This window comes from Phyllobates terribilis, unplaced genomic scaffold (genome assembly GCF_046119375.1).
Source record: "Phyllobates terribilis strain yellow unplaced genomic scaffold, ASM4611937v1 Scaffold_60__1_contigs__length_8166268, whole genome shotgun sequence".
Taxonomy (NCBI): domain Eukaryota; kingdom Metazoa; phylum Chordata; class Amphibia; order Anura; family Dendrobatidae; genus Phyllobates; species Phyllobates terribilis.
In genome coordinates, this window is record NW_027362820.1 from 4953679 (window position 1) to 4974928 (window position 21250).

Consider the following 21250-nt stretch of genomic DNA (forward strand, 5'->3'; position numbering starts at 1 on the left):
GTGTATTAATGAATTTGGATGAACATTAGGGCAGGCATTTAGTTCTTTTCCAGGCTTTGATAAAACTGTTATGTGAGCCTCAAGTGATTGGGGGGCAAAGGGGGAGTCTTCTGAGATATTATTAAACACTAATGGTAATAACAGAGGTGCAAACATGTTATAAAATCTATTATTGAATCCATCTGCCCCAGGGCTCTTCTTCCCGATAGGGAATGATTTAATGGCCTCTCCTATCTGTTGTTCAGTGAAAGCTTTGTCTAGTATCTCCTGCTCAGGGGTCTGTAAGGAAGGAAGGGCAGAGTCCATAATATATTTGTAAATTTTTGTTTCAAGAAAATTAGGTGACATGTTGTGGTATTTTCCATGAATATTATGTAGTGAGCTATAACAGCAATGAAATATGTCAGCTATGTCAGTGGGGTTATGAATTTATAGCAGTCGTGCTCCTTTTGTTTTGGATACATACAGCTCTGGCAAAAATTAAGAGACCACTGCAAAATTTTCATTTTCTCTGATTTTTCTCTTTATAGGTATATTATACAGTAAAATGTACATTGTTGTTTTAGTCTATAAACTACTGACAACAGGTCTCCAAAATTCAAAGCTAAAAATTTTGTATTTATTTGCAGCAAATGATAAAGTGTCAAAATACTAAAAAAGAAACAGTGCTTTCAGACCTCAAATTACTCAAGTTTTAAATGTGAAATCAATATTTGGTGGACTAACCATGATTTTTAATCACAGCTTTCATTCGTCTTTCCATGCTTTCCACCAGTCTTTCCATGCTTTCCAATAGAAAACTGTTCAGTGGTCTCTTAATTTTTGCCGGAGCCGTATGTCCTTTGCATCCGTGGATGTAACTTCCTTGTCAATGAGAGACCACATTTATCTGTGAATTCATACGAGTACCTTCACATGTGATCTTGATATTTTGTATATGTTTGATCTAGTAAAGACCTTCGCTCCTTTCTTTTTTTCAATCAGATCATTTTTATTTAAAAAAAGAAAGAAAGACCAACATTTTGTTTTTGTCATACAAACTTTGTGACAAAAAAAATAAAAAGAAAGAAAAAAGAAGTAAACAATACAAGAACCGGTTTACAATGATATAAATCTCAATATCGCTCTATAGTACAATGTTTTGGAATAGTAATTTTACATTTGTACATAAATATCTGAATACTTCCTGATGGCTTTTTTTCCCCTATTGGGACATCAAAAGAAAAAGAATATATCTAAGAAGGGGCAATTGTGTGGACTGAGACCATTATTATTAGCTGACACCTTAGGTATAAGGATATAAATTCCTGGTTAACTGCAGGGATATGTACAAATGGTCCAGTATAGTATTTCTGAAGCAATACCTGGGGTAATTAACCATTGCTCCCTTATGTGTATAGATTTCTTGAGAGCTTTCCTTTAATATAAGATCCACTTTCCAAGCATAGAGTGTTATTTATCCTGGAGTTTAGTTCTGTTATCGTTAGGGGAGAATTGTCTATCCAATGTAGTGCCAACAACTTTCTGGCTTGGAATAATATTCTTGAGCTGGCTACTGCCATATGGGAGTCTGGATCTACGACATCTCCCAGGAGTCCTAGGATACAGATTTTAGGTTCCAACTGAAGTTGTATCCCAAATACAGATAGTACAAGAGCGATCACCCCCTTCCAGTAGTCGCCAATATTTACACATTCCCACGTCATATGCATCAGGTGGACGTCATTTTGACCACATCTAGGACATGTTTCATCCGTTTGTATTTCAATTTTAAATAAAATACTTGGGGATCTATATACCCTATGAATGAGAAGAATTCGGGACAATCTTTGTGACTCCGACAATGAAAGTTTCGGTGTCAAATCCAGTATTTCCCCCATTGCTCCTCAGATAAGGGACCCTCATCTTCCTCCCATTTTGTCTTAACTATCAAAGGATATTTATCCAAATGTAGGGCCAGTAACTGCCTATAAATAAGGGATATTAGACCTTTTGTATCTAACGATGTAGTAATGGTATATATTGAGTGATGTCAATCAGTATGGCGTTTATTCTAGTTGTGTACTATATGCAAGATGTATTTGCAGATATTGATAAAACACTCTATGCGGAAGGTTAAAATCTGCCTTTATTTGTTCAAACATCTTGAATAATCCATCCCTCAAGAGTTGTGACACCAAACATATACCCCTATCCTTCCACTCACTAACATTTTTTAGTTTATGTAGCTCTGGTAAGTTATAGTTGTGCCATAAAGGGGTATAGTTTGTGTACTTTCCAATCCCCAGAATATTTTTACCCCTATCCCACGCCTTATATATTAACTTTAGTGTAGGACATTTTAAGTCATTTTCTCGAGGAGGCCCCATATCTAGTACCGAGAATGGAAGCTTCCACTTGGTTCCTTCCATAAGTAGGTGCCCTGAAATTACACAATATTTTCAAGTACCCATCCATAAAACTACTTTAGCTCCCTTCTAGCGTTAAGCAGGTCTGCATATACCTGGAGGGAAGCAGATCATTTATGTTGTTTGTCAAGGAGATCAATCCGCTCAAGCAAATGGGAGACTTTAGCTGTTCTCTCCTTTTTTTCGCCTTTATCTATGTTTTGTTATTATCCCTCTGAGGACGCATGTGAGTGCTTCCCATTTAAATGGTAAGGCAGTTTCATCATGCTCATATATTTGAAGGAGTCTATAGTCTCAAGAAGGTCTGAGACACAGAGTGAGTCTTTCAGCAGATTATCATTTAGGTTCCAACATCTGAAGCCTTGGTGGAGTCCGGCATAGTCAGATTACAATACACAGGAGCATGATCTGACCATACAGTAGTTCCTACCCGAGATGTAGGTTGCCATGTAGGCAAGTGATGGCTAATTAAGAAAAAGACTATATGGCTATGCATATTGTGTAAAGGAGAACAATAGGTATAATCCTTTACGTCTGGATGTAGTATCCTCCATACATCGACCAGTTGAGACCAAAGCACAATTAGCAAAGCTTTTGTTTGTGTTTAAGATTGGTGACACCAGCCCTGGGACGCGTCTAAAGAAGGATCCAAGACAGAATTAAAGTCACCTCCAATGATGATAAGGTCCTCCGCAAAATATTTTAGTTTGTTTAAGTAATGACGACATGTCTTAATTTGGTCACAATTAGGGAGATAGAAGTTTGCCAAAGTCAAAATTTTGGAGTAGATGGAGATCTTAACAAACACGTACCTCCTCTTCGTGTCAGACAGTGTTTCTACAATAGTACGCGGCAGTGATCTGTGGCGGCCTATACTCAGCACCTTAGACTTCAAAACTGCATTTTTCTGGGACGCCAAGATGAATAATATCTATTAATAATCTGAGGTACAATATATGATCCCCTCTAAAGTGTGACTCCTGAAGAAAGAGAAAATGTACGTGCTGTTTATGCCTACGATAAAACACTTGAGCTCCTTTCTCTGGAACATTAAGTCCTCTGACATTCAATGAGCAAGTTTTGAGTTGTGCCATATTATATGAAAAAAAGGAGGAATGGAAGAGAGAAAGATTAAAAGAGGAAGTATAGACGGTAGATAGTAACGTCTACCTCTCAGTGTCTAAGAAGTATAGATTATGAATATATCAAAACAGTAGGAAATTGCGAAACAAGCAGATCCCAATGTAAGTCCCTAACTGGGGGTTGTCTTTACAGACGTAAGTCAAACTTTCAGTTCTAGGATTCCTATTAGGTGGAACCATGGAATATAAAGCAAGTAATGTAATACAGCCTGATATTACAGTAGTATCATGTGAACTCAAATTATATGCCGGTCTAAGATCTTATATGAACTTAGACATTCTATATAGTGGAAGAGTGGCACCTAATGCTCTATTTAGATATATCTAATTATATGCTTAAAGAAATAAGTAAGCATCTGCAAACTGTCTCTCATCAGGGAAGACAAGATTCATTTCAGGAGCTCATATGATTAGCAGGTTCCTTTCCCATCTGGCTGCATCACCATCAAGTTCCTGATCCATTGAACACCTTCTGTGAAGTGCTGGAACTGTCAGTGGCAATGGTGGAGCAGGTGGCCAGTCAGATATATGGATTCTGGGAATGTCCAGGACATCACAAATACGTCTCATGTTGCTTGGATCTTTGAAAATATACAGGTGGAATGGGTACCCCCAGGAGTACATCAGGCCATTTTTCCGGATGGCATCAAGTAGTGGTTTCAATACCCTTCTTTTAGCAAGTGTCATTCAGGATAGATACAGTACAGACCAAAAGTTTGGATACACCTTCTCATTTAAAGATTTTTCTGTATTTTCATGACTATGAAAATTGTACATTCACACTGAAGGCATCAAAACTATGAATTAACACATGTGGAATTATATACTTAACAAAAAAGTGTGAAACAACTGAAAATATGTCTTATATTCTAGGTTCTTCAAAGTAGCCACCTTTTGCTTTGATGACTGCTTTGTACACTTTTGGCATTCTCTTGATGGGCTTCAAGAAGTAGTCACCGGAAGTGGTCTTCCAACAATCTTGAAGGAGTTCCCAGAGATGCTTAGCACTTGTTGGCCCTTTTGCCTTCACTCTGCGGTCCAGTTCACCCCAAACCATCTCGATTGGGTTCAGGTCTGGTGACTATGGAGGCCAGGTCATCTGGCGTAGCACCCCATCACTCTGCTTGTTGGTCTAATAGCCCTTACACAGCCTGGAGGTGTGTTTGGGGTCATTGTCCTGTTGAAAAATAAATGATGGTCCAACTAAACACAAACCGGATGGAATAGCATGCCGCTGCAAGATGCTGCGGTTGCCATGCTGGTTCAGTATGCCTTCAATTTTGAATAAATCTCCAAGAGTGTCACCATCAAAGCACCCCCACACCATCACACCTCCTCCATGCTTCACGGTGGGAACCAAGCATGTAGAGTCCATCCGTTCACCTTTTCTGCGTTGCCCAAAACAAGGTGGTTGGAACCAAAGATCTCAAATTTGGACTCATCAGACCAAAGTCCAGATTTCCACTGGTCTAATGTCTATTCCTTGTGTTCTTTAACCAAAACAAGTCTCTTCTGCTTGTTGCCTGTCCTTAGCAGTGGTTTCCTAGCAGCTATTTTACCATGAAGGCCTGCTGCACAAAGTCTCCTCTTAACAGTTGTTGTAGAGATGTGTTTGCTGCTAGAACTCTGTGTGGCATTGACCTGGTCTCTAATCTGAGCTGCTGTTAACCTGCGATTTCTGAGGCTGGTGACTTGGATAAACTTATCCTCAGAAGCAGAGGTGACTCTTGGTCTTCCGTTCCTGGGGCGGTTCTCATGTGAGCCAGTTTCTTTGTAGCACTTGATGGTTTTTGCAACTGCACTTGGGGACACTTTCAAAGTTTGCCTAATTTTTCGGACTGACTGACCTTCATTTCTTAAAGTAATGATGGCCACTCGTTTTTCTTTACTTAGAATTTGTATTATGGCAAGAAAAAAGCAGCTAACAGTCTATTCAGTAGGACTATCAGCTGTGTATCCACCTGACTTCTGTACAACACAACTGATGGTCCCAACCCCATTTATAAGGTAAGAAATCTCACTTATTAAACCTGACAGGGCACACCTGTGAAGTGAAAACCATTTCCGGTGACTACATCTTGAAGCTCATCAAGAGAATGCCAAGAGTATGCAAAGCAGTCATCAAAGCAAAAGGTGGCTACTTTGAAGAACCTAGAATATAAGACATATTTTCAGTTGTTTCACACTTTTTTGTTAAGTATATAATTCCATATGTGTTAATTCATAGTTTTGATGCCTTCAGTGTGAATGTACAATTTTCATAGTCATGAAAATGTAGAAAAATCTTTAAATGAGAAGGTGTGTCCAAACTTTTCATCTGTACTGTATGAGAGCAATTATATGCGTTTTCCATTGAAATCACCAGGACCCAACTCCTCTGCTTTCCTCACAATGGCCTCTTTTACATTGAAAAAAATGTATACGACAGATAATGTCCCTTGGACGCTCAGGATCTAGGCCATGATTGCCTATTGCCCAGTGCGCCTTATAAATCTCCACCTCCTTATCAATAGGATCACCAAGGATATTATTGAATAATGATCGTAGTGTTGGCATAATCACTTGTGCATTGATGCTTTCAGGTATACCCCTTATCCAGATATTATTGCCATTTTCTTGATCATCAACCATATTAAACAGATGGTTTATTTACTGGCTGTGAAGATCCAGTGTTAGTTTCTGAGCATTATGATGGCCTCTAACTTGGACGACATTATCCTCTAATCTCTGTAACTTGTCAGTAAGCTGTGACAGGATAGAAGTGAGGGGACGTATTTCAGTATTGTATGTGGTCTCCAGCCTCTGAATATATTGCTCCATATCTTCTTTAGTAGGGATAGACGCAATCTGATATACAAATGCAAATGATATAAAAATGCAAAGTACTACGTCTTGGCAATAAAAATGAAAAAAGCATATACAGAATGGGAGGTATAGAGCTAAGCAACAGTACATGTGAAAAAGACTTAGGTATACTAATAGATCATAGACTGAACAGGAGTCAACAGTGTGATGCAGCAGCAAAAAAGGCAAATACAATTCTGGGATGTATTAACAGAAGCATACAGTCTAGATCACGTGAAGTCATTATCGCACTTTACTCCTCTTTGGTCAGACCTCATCTGGAATACTGTGTTCAGTTTTGGGTACCATATTTTAAAAAAGACATTGACAAACTGGAGCAAGTTCAGAGAAGAGCGACCAGAATGGTGACCGGTCTGCAAACCATGTCCTATGAGGAACGGTTATAGGATTTGGGAATGTTTAGCTTGTAAAAAAGAAGACTGAGAGGAGACTTAATAGCTGTCTACAAATATCTCAAGGGCTGTCACATTGTAGAAGGATCATCTTTATTCTCATTTGCACAAGGAAAGACTAGAAGCAATGGGATGAAACTGAATGGGAGGAGACACAGATTAGATATTAGAAAAAACTTTTTGACAGTTAGGGTGATCAATGAGTGGAACAGGCTGCCACAAGAGGTGGTGAGTTCTCCTTCAATGGACGTCTTCAAACAGAGGCTGAACAGACATCTGTCTGAGATGATTTAGAGTATCCGGCTTTGAGCAGGGGGTTGGACCAGATGACCCAGGAGGTCCCTTCCAATTCTACCATTCTATGAAATAAGTTATGTTGTTCCCCATATCAGAATAACCTGTGGCTGGGGGGTAAATGTCCCTGTGAAGCAAGCACTGCTCAATCTGTGGGCTTCGGTGAGAGTAGAGGGAGATTTGTGGAGCTGTTTTCTTGTGAGGCCTACATTAAGAGAGAAGTTGGCGCAGGACTTACAGGCTGGAGCTGTCTGACATCATGATGGTTAAGACTGCTTCTTTTTCCACGCTGAGGTGAACGCTGAGGTGAGGCAGTAATAGCTCCGGAGCAGGAAGATAAGACCTTCCATAAGAAACGCTGCATACCAGACATGCTGACAGAGGTGGAGGACCTCAGATTAACCTCTGATCTCGTCTTTCTTTCCCATATCGAAAGTCATGTTTGAGGGTGTAAATTGCTTATAATTCCCCCAAGAACACGGTCTGAAGAGAGTGCGTTCAGTGTGTGCATTCTCTTGGTGCTATGTCCAGGCCATGTCCTTCCTGTTGATGTACAATACATCTGAAGGTGGCGTTGATTGGCAGCAGGATTGTGTGATGTAACAGCCTTACGGAAACGCAAGTTGTGACACCAATGGAATGGCGCCAGAACAGTAAGTGCGTATGAGTGTTTTTATTTTAACAAGGCCAAACATGAGGAATTAGAAGGAGTTGTCCTAGTAGTGGACAACCCCTTTATGAAGATACAATTTTCGGTTAAAAATGTAAAAGGCTTCTCCCCTGTGTGATTTCTATGAAGTTTGTTAAGAGTTGATTTCCGTGTAAAACATTTCCCACATTAAGAACATGAAAATGGCTTCTCGTCTGTGTGAGTTCTCTGGTGCTTAACCAAATCTGATTTATCTTTAAAGCATTTCCCACATTCTGAACAGGAAAAAGGCTTCTCCCCTGTGTGAATTCTCTTGTGCTTAACCAAATCTGATTTCCAGCTAAAATATTTCCCACATTCTGAACAGAAAAAAGGCTTCTCCCCTGTGTGAGTTCTCCGGTGATTAACCAAATCTGATTTCTGGATAAAACATTTCCCACATTCTGAACAGGAAAAAGGCTTCTCCCCTGTGTGAGTTCTGTTGTGCTTAACCAAAACTGATTTCCGGCTAAAACATTTTCCACATTCTGAACAGGAAAAAGGCTTTTCCCCTGTGTGAGTTCTGTTGTGCTTAACCAAATATGTTTTCCGGCTAAAACATTTTCCACATTCTAAACAGGAAAAAGGCTTCTCCCATGTGTGAATTCTCTGGTGTATAACCAAATATGTTTTCCGGCTAAAACATTTTCCACATTCTGAACAGGAAAAGGGCTTCTCCCCTGTGTGAGTTCTCTTGTGCTTAACCAAACCTGATTTCTGGCTAAAACATTTTCCACATTCCGAACAGGAAAAAGGCTTCTCCCCTGTGTGAGTCCTCTGGTGATTAACCAAATCTGATTTCTGGCTAAAACATTTCCCACATTCTGAACAGCAAAAAGGCTTCTCCCCTGTGTGAGTTCTCTGATATTTGATTAAACTTGATTTGTCTGTAAAACATTTTCCACTTTCTGAACAAGAAAATGGCTTCTCCTCTGTGTGACTTCTCTGGTGATTAACCAGATTTGATTTCTGGTTAAAAAATTTCCCACACTTGAAACAAAAAAATCTATTCTCTGCTGTGTGAATGCTTTGATGTTTAAGAAAAGAAGTTTCAAGGGAAAAACTATTTCCATATTCTGAACATGAAAATGGCTTCTTTGTTTTAGGAGCAGTTTGTTTTTTAATGCTTATTTTGTGACTTTGATTTTCCTTATTAGTCGGTAATGAATCAGAAGACAGGACCTGTTTCAAATGATCAGATGACAGATCTTTGCTGTGAAGGGATGATGGTAAATCTGGAGTAATGACATTCACTTCAATTGTATCTTGTGTGATCTCAAGATCATCTGTTTTAAAAATTGAAGATGTCAGCTGTTCCTCTGATCTCCTGGTGCAGTCATCTGCCAAGAATAAAACCAATTATTATTTATGAATAACATATCCTTAAAATTTATATTGTTGAATATTTCTAATTAAACTCTACGTAAAAATGTACTTTATGTAAAAGTATCATTATCTACCAAGAAAACATATCACAGAAAAAATCAGCCTTACCAACACCAAATCAGATAACAAATGCATTAGCATTTTAGTGTTGGTTGGGTGTACTGGGGTGTCTGTCCATGTGGGGTGCACTTATATAGCGCTGGGCAGCCTTCCTGATGTAATAGTATGGGCATCATCACTATCCTAAGCCAGACACTGCATCACACCTACCTGTGTGAGTGGCGTCCTATGCAAGCTTCTTCTGTGTGCATCTTTAATACTAGGCAACCACCCCCTGCATGAATTTGTAGGTTTGTGAGTGGTTGCTCCACCAGTATTTTGCACCTGCGTTGCCCCCCCCCTTTATCATGGGGGTCTGCTGCATCCTGCTAGTGCATTTGTTATGATTTGGTGTTGGTAAGGCTGTATCTTTTTCTGTGATTTTTTTTAATTTTGCCCTATGTTAGCCGTCATTATTCACCAAGACAATAACAGTTCACAGTCTAATAGAAAACCTCATAGGATGGAGCAGTGGAGGGTGGTGTCCAACTGTCTGTTAATTCTGCCTCCCAAATATGGAATAAAAAGTCACCAAACAATGTTATGTAGGCAAAAATAATATCAATAAAAACTTCTACTCATCTCACAAAAAACAAGTCCCCACTCAGGTCCACCATCTGTCAATGGAAAACCAGAGGTTTCCACATTATTAGTGGCTCAAAGGCTTTTGAAAAGCAACATGGCTTCCATAACCCAATCCAGCAATATCCACTCTCCCAAAGTCAGATCTCCCCCTCACTTCTGAGCCTTGCAGTGCGCTCAAACCACATTTAGCCTCCATGTATTCGGCATTACTATAGTGAGAAGAACCCAATTAATTGATGGTGTGTGTCTCCTGGAGCACAATCTGGGCACAATGTGTTGGGTAATGAAATTATATATTTGTAATTTTCACTCTCCATCATCCACTGCGTGCTAATTTCCGGAAAGTGCCTGTGGAGTCAAAATAGTCACTACTCCTATAGATTATTTCACTGAGGGTTATAATTTCCAAAATGGTGTCACTTTATGGGGATTTCTACTGCTCTGGTTTTCTGCAATTTGGTCACATTAGGGCTTCTGCAAATGGTGGGTCCCATCTCCTCTGGGATCTGCTCCTGCGACGTCTGCTTCTCTCACCAGGAGCCGCCTTATTCATCCTGCAGGCGGCGCTGGTGATGGAGGAGACGTCAAAACCATAAGCTCTGGGCGGCGCAGGCTCTGTCCAGCCACTAAGATTAGGGTTGCTGGGACCAGTAGTACCATCCAGTCTGGCAGTATGGGTGTGTGTGCTGTCCAGCTGGAGTAATCTGCTCCTTGTTTCAGCCAACTGGAAAGCACCGCACCCTACTAAAGCTGGAAGCATATTGCCAGAAGCTGCCAGATACAGCCTTGTTCTCCTCTGGTTCAGTCCTCTGTGCTCAGCTCCCGGCTTGTGTATTTGTTTCCTGTTGTGACCTCGGCCCGTTTACTGACTACTCTTGTGTGATTTTATATTTTCTCTGACCTCCTGGTTCTGACCTGGCTATCTGACTATTCTTCTTGCCAGCTCACACCACAGAACATTAGGTAACACTGTGGCCCAAGCCTAGGGGGTCTCTGTCTAAGTCCAAATCCATGTAGAGGGGTTAAAGGATGATGAGCAAGGCAAACCCTGGGATCTGGAAAATGGAGTAGATAGTGCCAAGCCTGTTTGTGGTAGCTATCTTTTGAGCTGCCAGGTGACAACGAATAGTGTCCCCAATACATTGTGTCTGCACACTATCCCAGCAAAATCTGCATTCAAATAGCTAAATGGCGCTCCTGCCCTTCTTAACCTGCCATGTGATCAGACAGTAGTGTATAACCGTATATAGGGTATTGTCAGATTCAAGAGAAGATGGAATATAATTTGTAAGGTCCATTTGTTTCCTATTATCCTTTGTGAAGAATTCCAAAGTTATCACCACATAAAGTGACACATGTCAGATTTGAAAAATGGGCTCAGATAGGAACACAAAACAGGCTGCAGGAAGGGGTTAAATCAGAGTATTTTGGGCACTAACTACCATAGTCAAAACTGTGAGTACAGACCATAACACATCTACTGAAATGATCAAACTCAACAGTCTTCATCAGTAAGTAGTGAGTAACTAGTGGTGAAACCTCTCTGGGGTAATTACAGTATGGGGCTCGGTGGCTCTTGGCAATCTAAACTATCGTAAGGGACAATATTTTCTATCAGATGAATTTCAAGAAGAAATATTAGACGTTCAAAGGGAACTTTTTATAATACTGCAGAGATGAGGCATCTTAAATTTAGCTTAGAGATATATCATGGCACAGGTGTAATGTTTTTTTTTGCTTAGTTTATCACAATCCTGTTTGAACTTAGTTGGTTTTAAAAGAAATTGGTAAGTCGGGATAAAGGGAAACTCTGTTGTTATTGTACAGAAATTCACACTTGGCCTCACTGCACATTTAATGTTGTCGATCATAAAAGTGAAGTTTGGCCAGAAAGACTGGACCTGGTCTTGTAGGGACCATATGAGCACATTCAGCAGCACAGAAGGGAGAGAAGGTAGATTCATCCAATAAGATATCAGGGTTCTAGGAAGCCAACAGCATCATTACCCTCCGCTTTCTCTTACAGTCCCATCATAATATTTTTTTCAAGTGATTTTCTGGCTTTGTGGTTTACAGATCTGGGCAGGTAGCGTCTCCTAATCACAGGGGGTAGGTGGATCCTCCTGGTTGTAAGTTCTATGGAAAAGGGTTTCAATGCCCAAAATCATTTGAACAGTTTTGGGTGGAAGAGAATGTTGTGGTCTAGAGGCAAAATGGCGATCACACGATTGTGATAAGGCCGTACTACACCACCGATAAAGCAGCCACAGCCGGTGACAGAGAAGAATCTGTGACTTCTGTACATTTAGTGGTTACTACTCACCTGGGTAGTCATATGTAAGAATCTCCTCTTTACACCGCTCATGACCCCTTACATATGCCTCTATAGTATTAATATGGGTGAGATCTTCACCCTGAAACAAATATTGTAAAAGTCACAAACAGATGAGAAGTCACATCTATGATCAGCTCTAATCCTGCCATCTCCACTGTTCTCATTACACAAGTATAAAACATATAAAACTGGTGGATAAAACAAGACTGAACACAAGACCTTCACAGCCGTCTACACATCATAGGGGAGATCTCATGACACCTTCTCTCCATCTACCTGATGATCCTGAGGAACATTGGGATCTTCTTGTTTACAGTCCTGTGGAAGAAGAGGACGGGGACATCTCTCTGGTGTTGTCCTGTTACTAGATAGATCTGGAAGAAACACATACAGGGACTGAATTTATTCTTTACATACAGATAATTATGGGCCGTGTGTATTTAGTCCTGTCTATTACCTGGTGATGTGAGGGGATGGGGAACCTCCATCATGACGTCTTTGTACATATCTTTGTGTCCTTCTAAATACTCCCACTCCTCCATGGAGAAATAGACAGCGACATCCTGACATCTTATAGGAACCTGACACACACAATGATACCATCATCCCCCCGATCCTTTCATAGCGTTACAGTATAATGTCCCAGCAGTGTCACCTCTCCAGTCAGCAGCTCAATCATCTTGTAGGTGAGTTCTAGGATCTTCTGGTCATTGATGTCCTCATGTATGAAGGGGTGAGATGGAGGTCCTGTGATTGAGCTCAGGGGTCTTTCCCATCCCTCAGACACATGGACCTGACAGCGCTCACTAGAGGTCTTCTTCACTACTATGTAATCCTGGTTATGGAAAGACATATAAATAAATCTCACTACAGACATTTCCAGAGTCCTCACCTCTCCAGTTCTGTTCATCTGTTATTCCCATAGATAAGAATGACGTAATGTGACGTTATTGGAATCTCTCACCTCTCCAGTAAGCCGGAAGAGGATCTCTAGGGTGAGGTGTAATATCCTCTCTGCCATCTTGTCTCTATCCATATCTGTCTTTGATGGGTCCATAAGGAAAATTCTCTTAAATAGAAGATCTTCACTGAGAGGATCTGATATTGTGTAATAATACAATTACTGGAGATAATAAGGGGAAACATATGAGGAGATATATTATTTTACAGTATTTAGTTTCCTGCTTTACATCTAGTAATAAAACCTATATATTTTAGGCCAAATACAACAAGCACTTTCTTCCTTGGAGTCTGTAGCTGAACACGTTTCTCATAGACTCATCTTCCATAAAGCTAATTCTCGTCTCATTTACCGACACTGCAATCGGCATTAGCAATACTGCAGGAGATATTCATTACACGTGACATGAGAAATAACTACTTCATGAGGAGGACGACGACATCTTCAACTACGATTCTACAAACATATTTAGCCAGAGTTCTTCACTGACTACATCTCCTCCGTCCGTCTATATGAATGTTTCCCGTCTTCCCCGGATTGTAATCTTCTATCACGTTAGATCTCATGTCTGATTCACACACAGAAGTTTGAGGCTTTGATACATGGTAAAGTTTTTAATATTAAACAGAGTAGGACTATCCTGAATGGGTTCATTTTACCATGGTGGGATAGCTTTCATGCTATTTTTGATCAAAAACAGAGTTACTAAGAACCCTATTTTATTTAAATGCACTTTTCCTTTTTATTTATTTATTTACAGCAGGGTTTATGATCATTTTTCTTCTTATAGGTTTTTTTCTGATTTATTGCTATAGTAAACATGCATTTATGTGCTGCATGGATACCAACTTAAACCAAGCTCAAATTCTGTGTTTTTTCACGGGCACCATAGTGGCCCTGTGGGCTGCTGCTATGGATGATACACCCCTAACTATCCAACTATCATATGGTAAAAATCTCATAGGTCCTGTATTTATTAGTATCTGCACGAAGAATGAGGCTAAGTGAGTATTTATTAAAGGGAATCCACTCCCCACGAACAGCAAGCATCAGAATCTTCACTGAATAAAAAGCCATTTCTCAGCAAACAGACCTCTAATATGAGGCATACAGGTATTTATAGACTCACATTTCTATCACCTGTATGCCAATATTAGAGGTCAGATAAGTCCCAGGGGGTGACAGATTCCCTTTCATCAGCCGTGGGGTGATCATAAAACCAGATATGTATCAAGGTATTCTAAGGTGGTTAATGGTTGCATAGTCAATGGGAGGCATGTGTCACAGAGATGGCTGGTCTCTGTGATGTAACCCGGAGTGTTTCTCTAGGGCAGATAAGCACTAAGAGTATCGGTTGGTGCACCTGGGAGCCGGGTTACGGGTAGCTAGGAGAGAATGGGCGGGTCCAGCTACCCACTTACCTCACCTCTGGATGTGGTTAACAGCCTATAAAATGGAGGCTGTTGTTTGGCACATGGTCTGTGTGTTTGGAGGGAGAAGGCCTCCTGTGTATGTTTGTCTTCAGACCAAGCCAGGACACTGGACACTACCCCAGCTTGTGTGCCACACAGGCCTGGCTGAGCAGAGACCTGCTAAGGACAATTACTTTGTTTGCCTGATCTAAAGGCTATTTTCTTTTCTGTTTGGCTTCTGGGTTTATGAAGAAATAAACCCACATGAACTTTTAAAGGAACATGCCTCCTGTTTTCCTCCGGTCACACCCAAGTGAGTAAAACCTCCACAATTAGTGTTAGACTTGCGGGCAGAGTTCCCAGCAGAGACGTATGAGTGCTACAGGATGGACTGCATGCCCTGGGTGAAGTCTGTCGCAAGCCAGCAAGCATCGCCAGACGAAATGGAGGACCTTCTTAAACACCTGGTCCAGTCGCAGCAGCATCAACAGGAGACCAACAGGCTGTAGTTACAGCAGATCCAGCAGCACTAGCAGAAACAACATCAGCAGATGCAGCTTCTGGCAACCGCCATCCAGGACAGGATGAGAGCTCCAACCCCAGGTCCGACTGATGACTCCCATGTCCGGAAGGCAGCATGACGAGCTTTGCAGAAAATGACCCTGGGGGATGAGACTTTCCTGATGGTGTTTCAAAGGGTCACCGAGAGGGAGAAATTTCCACAAGAGCAGTGGGCAGAGGTACTGTCGCCATACTTGACTTGGAGAGCCCCAGAAGTACGCGTAGTAGGCGTACTATGATTTAGCTTTGCAGGACGTCCTATTTAGCTTTGCATAGTACGCCCTATTTAGCTTTGCATAGTACGCCCAAAAGACATACTATGATTTAGCTTTGCAGGATGCGAAAGAGTATGGCAAGCTAAAAACTGAGATTCTCGCACGCTTGGGGTTGACAATGACTATCAGGGCACAGCGGGTTCGTATCACTGGAACAAACCACCTCCGTCCCAAAGGTTTGACCTGCTGCACCTGGTCCAGAAGTGGCTGAGCCAGAGTCCTCAATGTCTGCGCAGATGGTAGAGTGGGTGGTGATGGACCGGTTTGTGCACTCCCTGCCGAGGGCCATACAGCCTTGGGTTGCCCAGGGTGATCCCCGGTATGCAGATGAACTGGTCGGACTGATCAAGAGATACCAGGGGGTTGAAGGTTCCTTGGGAAGGAAGCACACTACATGCTGGAGTTCCCAACAGGGGGTGGAGGCCCAAAAGGTGGTGGGACTTCCAAGGTCCAAATGGACGAGGGAGGTGGTGCCCAAGGTCCATACAGGTGATGTTGTTTGCTGGCGGTGCCACGGCCCAGGCCATATAGCTGCCTGTTGTCCCCTGACCCTTGAGCCAATGGACTGCAATGGACTGCAACATAGGACAACGTTGTTTATATTATGCTTATCCGGCCTGCAGTGTGAACTGTCCACCCAGCGAGGGGCCAGAAGCATGTCACATGAAGGTGAACAGATGGGAAGTAAAGGCACTGCTAGACTCCGGGAGCCTGGTGACCCTTATGAGGGCCACCCTTCCTCTCCAAATTATCCCGGGGAAAAAAGTCGGCGTTCAGTGCATTCATGGTGATGCTAAAGACTACCCTACGGGCAAGAGTGGACATTGAAATGGCCCACGGTACAGAGTCCCACGAGGTCGGCGTCGTTCAGGACTTGTTGCACCCTATTATTATAGGCTGGGACTTTTGCTTGTTTTGGGATCTGTGGGGGAAGGGTTCTGGGTTCGCTGGCTCAGATAAGAAAAAAATTAACCCTAATGAGGTATCACCACACCCAGAGTCAGACAGGTTTCCCTTTTGTGTCCTTGTGGGGGATGAGGAGGTAGTGCCCCCTGAGTCTGCAATTCCAGAGTTAGGGGTGACCAGCGAGAATTTTGGGTCTGCCCAATATAGGGACCTAACTCTGAAGGGAGCCTTTAATAATGTCACTATTATAAATGGGGTTGCACAGGAGTCAGGGGCTGACACAAGGTTTCCCCATTTTATGATGAGTAAGGAGTTGTGGTACCAGGTCAAGAAAGTGAGGGAGGAGAGTGTGGAGCAGTTAGTGCCGGGCCCCTTTAGACGGAAGGTGTTGGACATGGCCCATTCACATGTCTTGGGGGGACATCTGGGAGTGGATAAAACGCAAGAACGGATCGTGCAAAGGTTCTATAGGTGAACATTGGACATAATTTCAAAAAACATCACAGTAAAAGATAATACCTTACCAACACCAGGTCAGATTGCCAATGCACTGCAGGATGCAGCAAGCCTGCATCATAAAGGCAGGGCCAGCACATGTGCAAAATATTGAAGCAGACAGACACTCACTAACCTACCAAATTCATGGAGGGGGTGACTGTGTAGTATTATACATGCACACCGATGGAGTCAGCATAAGGCGGGCGCCAGTCACACAGATATGTGTGATGCATAGTGCAAAAAAATGTGCAAAAAAGATGAAAAATAGTGTATAAGATAAATACACAACATGATAAATACCCCACCAGGCCTCTTTAGTGTTGGCTGGATGAATTGGGGCATATGTCTTGTGTGCTTGCATGTATATAGTGCTTGGCAGCCCGTATGATCTAAGGCTATGTGCCCACGATGCAGAAATGCTCAGGATTTTTTCCTGAGCGTGTCTGCATCTCCCTGGCAGAAAAAATGCATGCGGATTGTACATGCGTTTTCCTGCCGGGGACATGTGGAAGTGAAGCGTTCTTCACTTGCGTTTCCGCATGCGGGTTGACATGCGCTTTCCAAGCGATTTTAGCATCACTTGGAAAGTGCTTGTCAACTTGGTCACACTATATAAATCCATGCAACCAGCATGGATTTATATAGTGTGACCTGAGAGAATGTAAAAAAATAAATCTATACATACCCTCCGATGGCCTGCGCTGTCTTGCTTCGCTCGGTTCCGGCTGCCGGCAGTGGTAGACTGAAGGACCTGCCGACGTCAGCGTCGCGTCACCCGTCACAGGACTCTGACGTCAGAGCAGGTCCTTCATTCCATCGCTAAGTGCCGGGAAGCAAGGAGGAGCGCACCGCGGGCCGCCAGAAGGTAAGTATATATTTATTTTTAATTTTATTCTTTTTTTACAGCTTTTTTAATGGTACCTGGGTGTGGAGGAGAGTCTCCTGTCCTCCACACCTGGGTACCATCTACACATTAGAACGCGCCAATTACGCAAGTACAGATGCAGTCTTTCTGAATTGGCGCGTTCTAATGCAAGTCAATGGCGGTGAAAACGCAGCGCTTCCGCAAAATAATTGGTAGTGCTGCGTTTTTTTCCGCAATGATAATCCGCACCGGAAATTTCCGCAGCACGTGCCCGTTTTTAATGCGTTTCCGCAGCAGCAAAAACGCTGCGGAAACGCATTAAAAACGCATTGTGGGCACACAGCCTAATAGTATGGGTGTCATCAATAGGCTGCAAGCCAGACAATGTGCATCACACATATCTGTGTGACTGGCGCCCTATGCAGACTACACAGCCACTCCCTCCATGAAATGGTAGGTTAGTGAGTGGCTGTCTGCATCAGTATTTTGCACATGTGCTGGCCCCGCCTTTATCATTGAGGCTTGCTGCATCCTGCAGTGCATTGGTAATCTGACCTGGTGTTGGTAAGGCATTATCTTTTAGGCTATGTGCCCACGATGCAGAAATGCTCTGGATTTTTTTCCTGAGCGTTTCTGCATCTCCCTGGCAGAAAAAACGCATGTGGATTGTACAGAAGTGAAGCGTTCTTCACATGCATTTCCGCATGCGGATTGTCAAGCGCTTTCCAAGCAATTTTAGCATCACTTGAAAAGTGCTTGACAACTTGGTCACACTATATAAATCCATGCAACCGGATGGCTTCTGATGGCCCCCGGTGTCTTTATCCGATGCGTCCTGGCTTGCCGGCAGCTCGCGGTAGACTAAAGGACCTGCCAACGTCAGCGGTTGCGTGACCCGTTACATGACTAATTGACGTCATGGCTAGTGTTGAGCGATACCTTCCGATATCGGGAAATATCGGATCGGACCGATACCCAAAAAGTATCGGATATCGCCGATTCCGATACCGGAAACCAATGCAAGTCAATGGGACAGAAATATCGGAATAAAAATAAACCCTTTCTTTCCTTGTAGGTTAATTCTACATGAAGGAAAACAACTAAGAATAATGTAGAATGTATTGGGGGAGGTGGGGGAGACAACAAAGGCATAGAGGTTTAGCCCAATCAAATGAAATAGCAGGAATTAATATTTTTTTTATGACGTTCTGAGTTACGGAAATATTGACTATGTTAAGTTTTTTTATATTTTGTCAGATATTTATGTTTCACTACTTCCATGCTCTTCACCTTCTTTTTTACTTCTCCCACACTTTCTCCTTCATCATCCTCAGCATCAGCATCTTTTTCATCAACTTCTTCTTCACCTTCTTCATCTTCTTCTTCTTCATCTTCTTCGTATTATTCTTTTTTTTTACATTCTTCATATTCTACTTCTTCATCTTCTTCATATTCTTCTTCTTCATCATATTCTTATTTGTGACAGGCATTCCTGTAGTTGTTATCTATAAAAGTTTGAACATTACACCTTTCGTTCTGCCCGTCACTAAAGATTTACAACAGGATTTGTCCGCGTTCAGTTTGGCCTGCAGCAGCAGGTCTTTTCCAGGGGCACCACGAGGAGGAACGGACTCACCACCATACACTGCTTAGTCATCTTCTGCTTATAATTTAGATATTATCTTTTGCTCTGATTTTTAGTCTTATGCTTAATGTTCTTCCGCTTTTTGTTCTTCAGCTTCTTGTACTTCTGCTTCTTGGTTTTCTGTCTCTTGTTCTTCTGTATCTTGGTGGTTGTCTTCTTCTTCTTTGTCCTCTTGGTCAACTTCTTCAGGGTCATCTTCTTGGTCTTCTTTGGGGTGGTCTTCAGGGTCGTCGTCTTCGGGGTCCTAATCTTCGGGGTCCTAATCTTCGGGGTCCTAATCTTCGGGGTCCTCGTCTTCTTCGGGGTGGTCTTCAGGGTCCTCGTGTTCAGGGTCGTCGTCTTCGGGGTCCTCGTCTTCTTCGGGGTGGTCTTCAGGGTCCTCGTGTTCAGGGTCGTCATCTTCGGGGTCCTCGTCTTCTTCGGGGTGGTCTTCAGGGTCCTCGTCTTCAGGGTCCTCGTCTTCGGGGTCCTCGTCTTCTTCGGGGTGGTCTTCAGGGTCCTCGTCAGAGAGATCCAGAGTGATTACCAAGAACCATTTCAAAAAGCTTGAACTTGGAAATGTAGCAGAAGGTACAAGAAGGCTGAGGAACTGCCGAGAACCAGCTGACGGTACTGGAACCCGGATGGGTAGCAGAAGGTACAAGAGCAAATGGAATTACCGAGGACCAGCTGACGGTACTGGAACCCGGATGGGTAGCAGAAGGTACAAGAGCAAATGGAACTACTGAGGACCAGCTGACGGTACTGGAACTCTGTTACTATGCAGGAGGTACCTGTGCCAGAAAGCACTACCAAGGACCACCAGACGTTGGTGGAACTTGGATACCGAGAAGGAGGCACCTAAGCCAAAGGCACTGCCGAGAACCAGCTGACGGTACTGGAACCCGGATGGGTAGCAGAAGGTACCCATGTAAAAAAAAGTTGCAAGGCCGCAAGCCGGCCGCAGCTACCGAAACCCACACTCCTACAGGGGGTGCTTGTCTTATTGGCACTATGGAACCAGCCTTCATTGCCAGATCCTGCAGCCCACATAGGAGTCACCTAAACTGCAGGCACCATAGAGTCGGCTAACCCAAAAGCAACACGACAGGACAACGCATTGGAGGCAAAGTGACGTTGACACTACCCGGAAACAGCTGGCGTGCTGGAACTAGGCTGGGCAGGAGGGAGTACCGTGCCAAAGACACTGCCGAGAACCAGCTGACGGTACTGGAACCCGGATGGGTAGCAGAAGGTACAAGAGCCAATGGAACTACCGAGGACCAGATGACGGTGCTGGAACTCGGTTACTAAGCAGGAGGTACCTGTGCCAGAAAGCACTACCAAGGACCAGCAGACATTGGTGGAACTTGGATACCGAGAAGGAGGCACCTAAGCCAAAGGCACTGCCGAGAACCAGCTGACGGTACTGGAACCCGGATGGGTAGCATAAGGTACCCATGTAAAAAAAAGTTGCAAGGCCGCGATCCGGCCGCAGTTACCGAAACCCACAGTCCTACAGGGGGTGCTTGTCTTATTGGCACTATGGAACCAGCCTTCATTGCCAGATCTCGCAGCCCACATAGGAGTCACCTAAACTACAGGCACCATAGAGTCGGCTAACCCGACCGCAACACGACAGGACAACGCATTGGAGGCAAAGTGACGTTGACACTACCCGGAAACAGCTGACGTGCTGGAACCAGGCTGGGCAGGAGGGAGTACCCGTGCCAAAGACACTGCTGGGAAACAGCTGGCGGTGCTGGAACCCAGGGTAAATACTAAAAACAGAGTGGAGCCAGAGGCGTAATTGGAGCAACTTTAAAATCTGTAGTAGTGTGAATGTGGACAGAGCAGGAGAATTTGCCGGACACACAGCTGGGGATCAGCTGACGTTACTGAACCCCAATAACACTGGAGCAAGCGTTGACTGTGCAGACGGCACTTCTGAGCA

At 43.1% G+C, this 21250-nt stretch overlaps 1 protein-coding gene across 1 annotated transcript in view; it reads right to left on the reverse strand.

Moving 5' to 3' along the window:
* Positions 1-19236, reverse strand: part of LOC141192340 (uncharacterized) — a 28795-nt gene extending 9559 nt beyond the window's left edge. Inside the window, exons 1-7 of the mRNA XM_073661857.1 lie at positions 18963-19236; positions 13159-13317; positions 12850-13029; positions 12652-12775; positions 12471-12568; positions 12183-12273; positions 7986-9129 (exon numbers count right to left, since the gene is read on the reverse strand). Of these exons, the coding sequence (XP_073517958.1) occupies positions 7986-9129; positions 12183-12273; positions 12471-12568; positions 12652-12775; positions 12850-13029; positions 13159-13251 (1730 nt within the window). The 5' untranslated portion in view covers positions 13252-13317; positions 18963-19236. The remainder of the gene's footprint in view (positions 1-7985; positions 9130-12182; positions 12274-12470; positions 12569-12651; positions 12776-12849; positions 13030-13158; positions 13318-18962) is intronic.
* Between the last annotated feature and the right edge of the window lie 2014 nt (positions 19237-21250).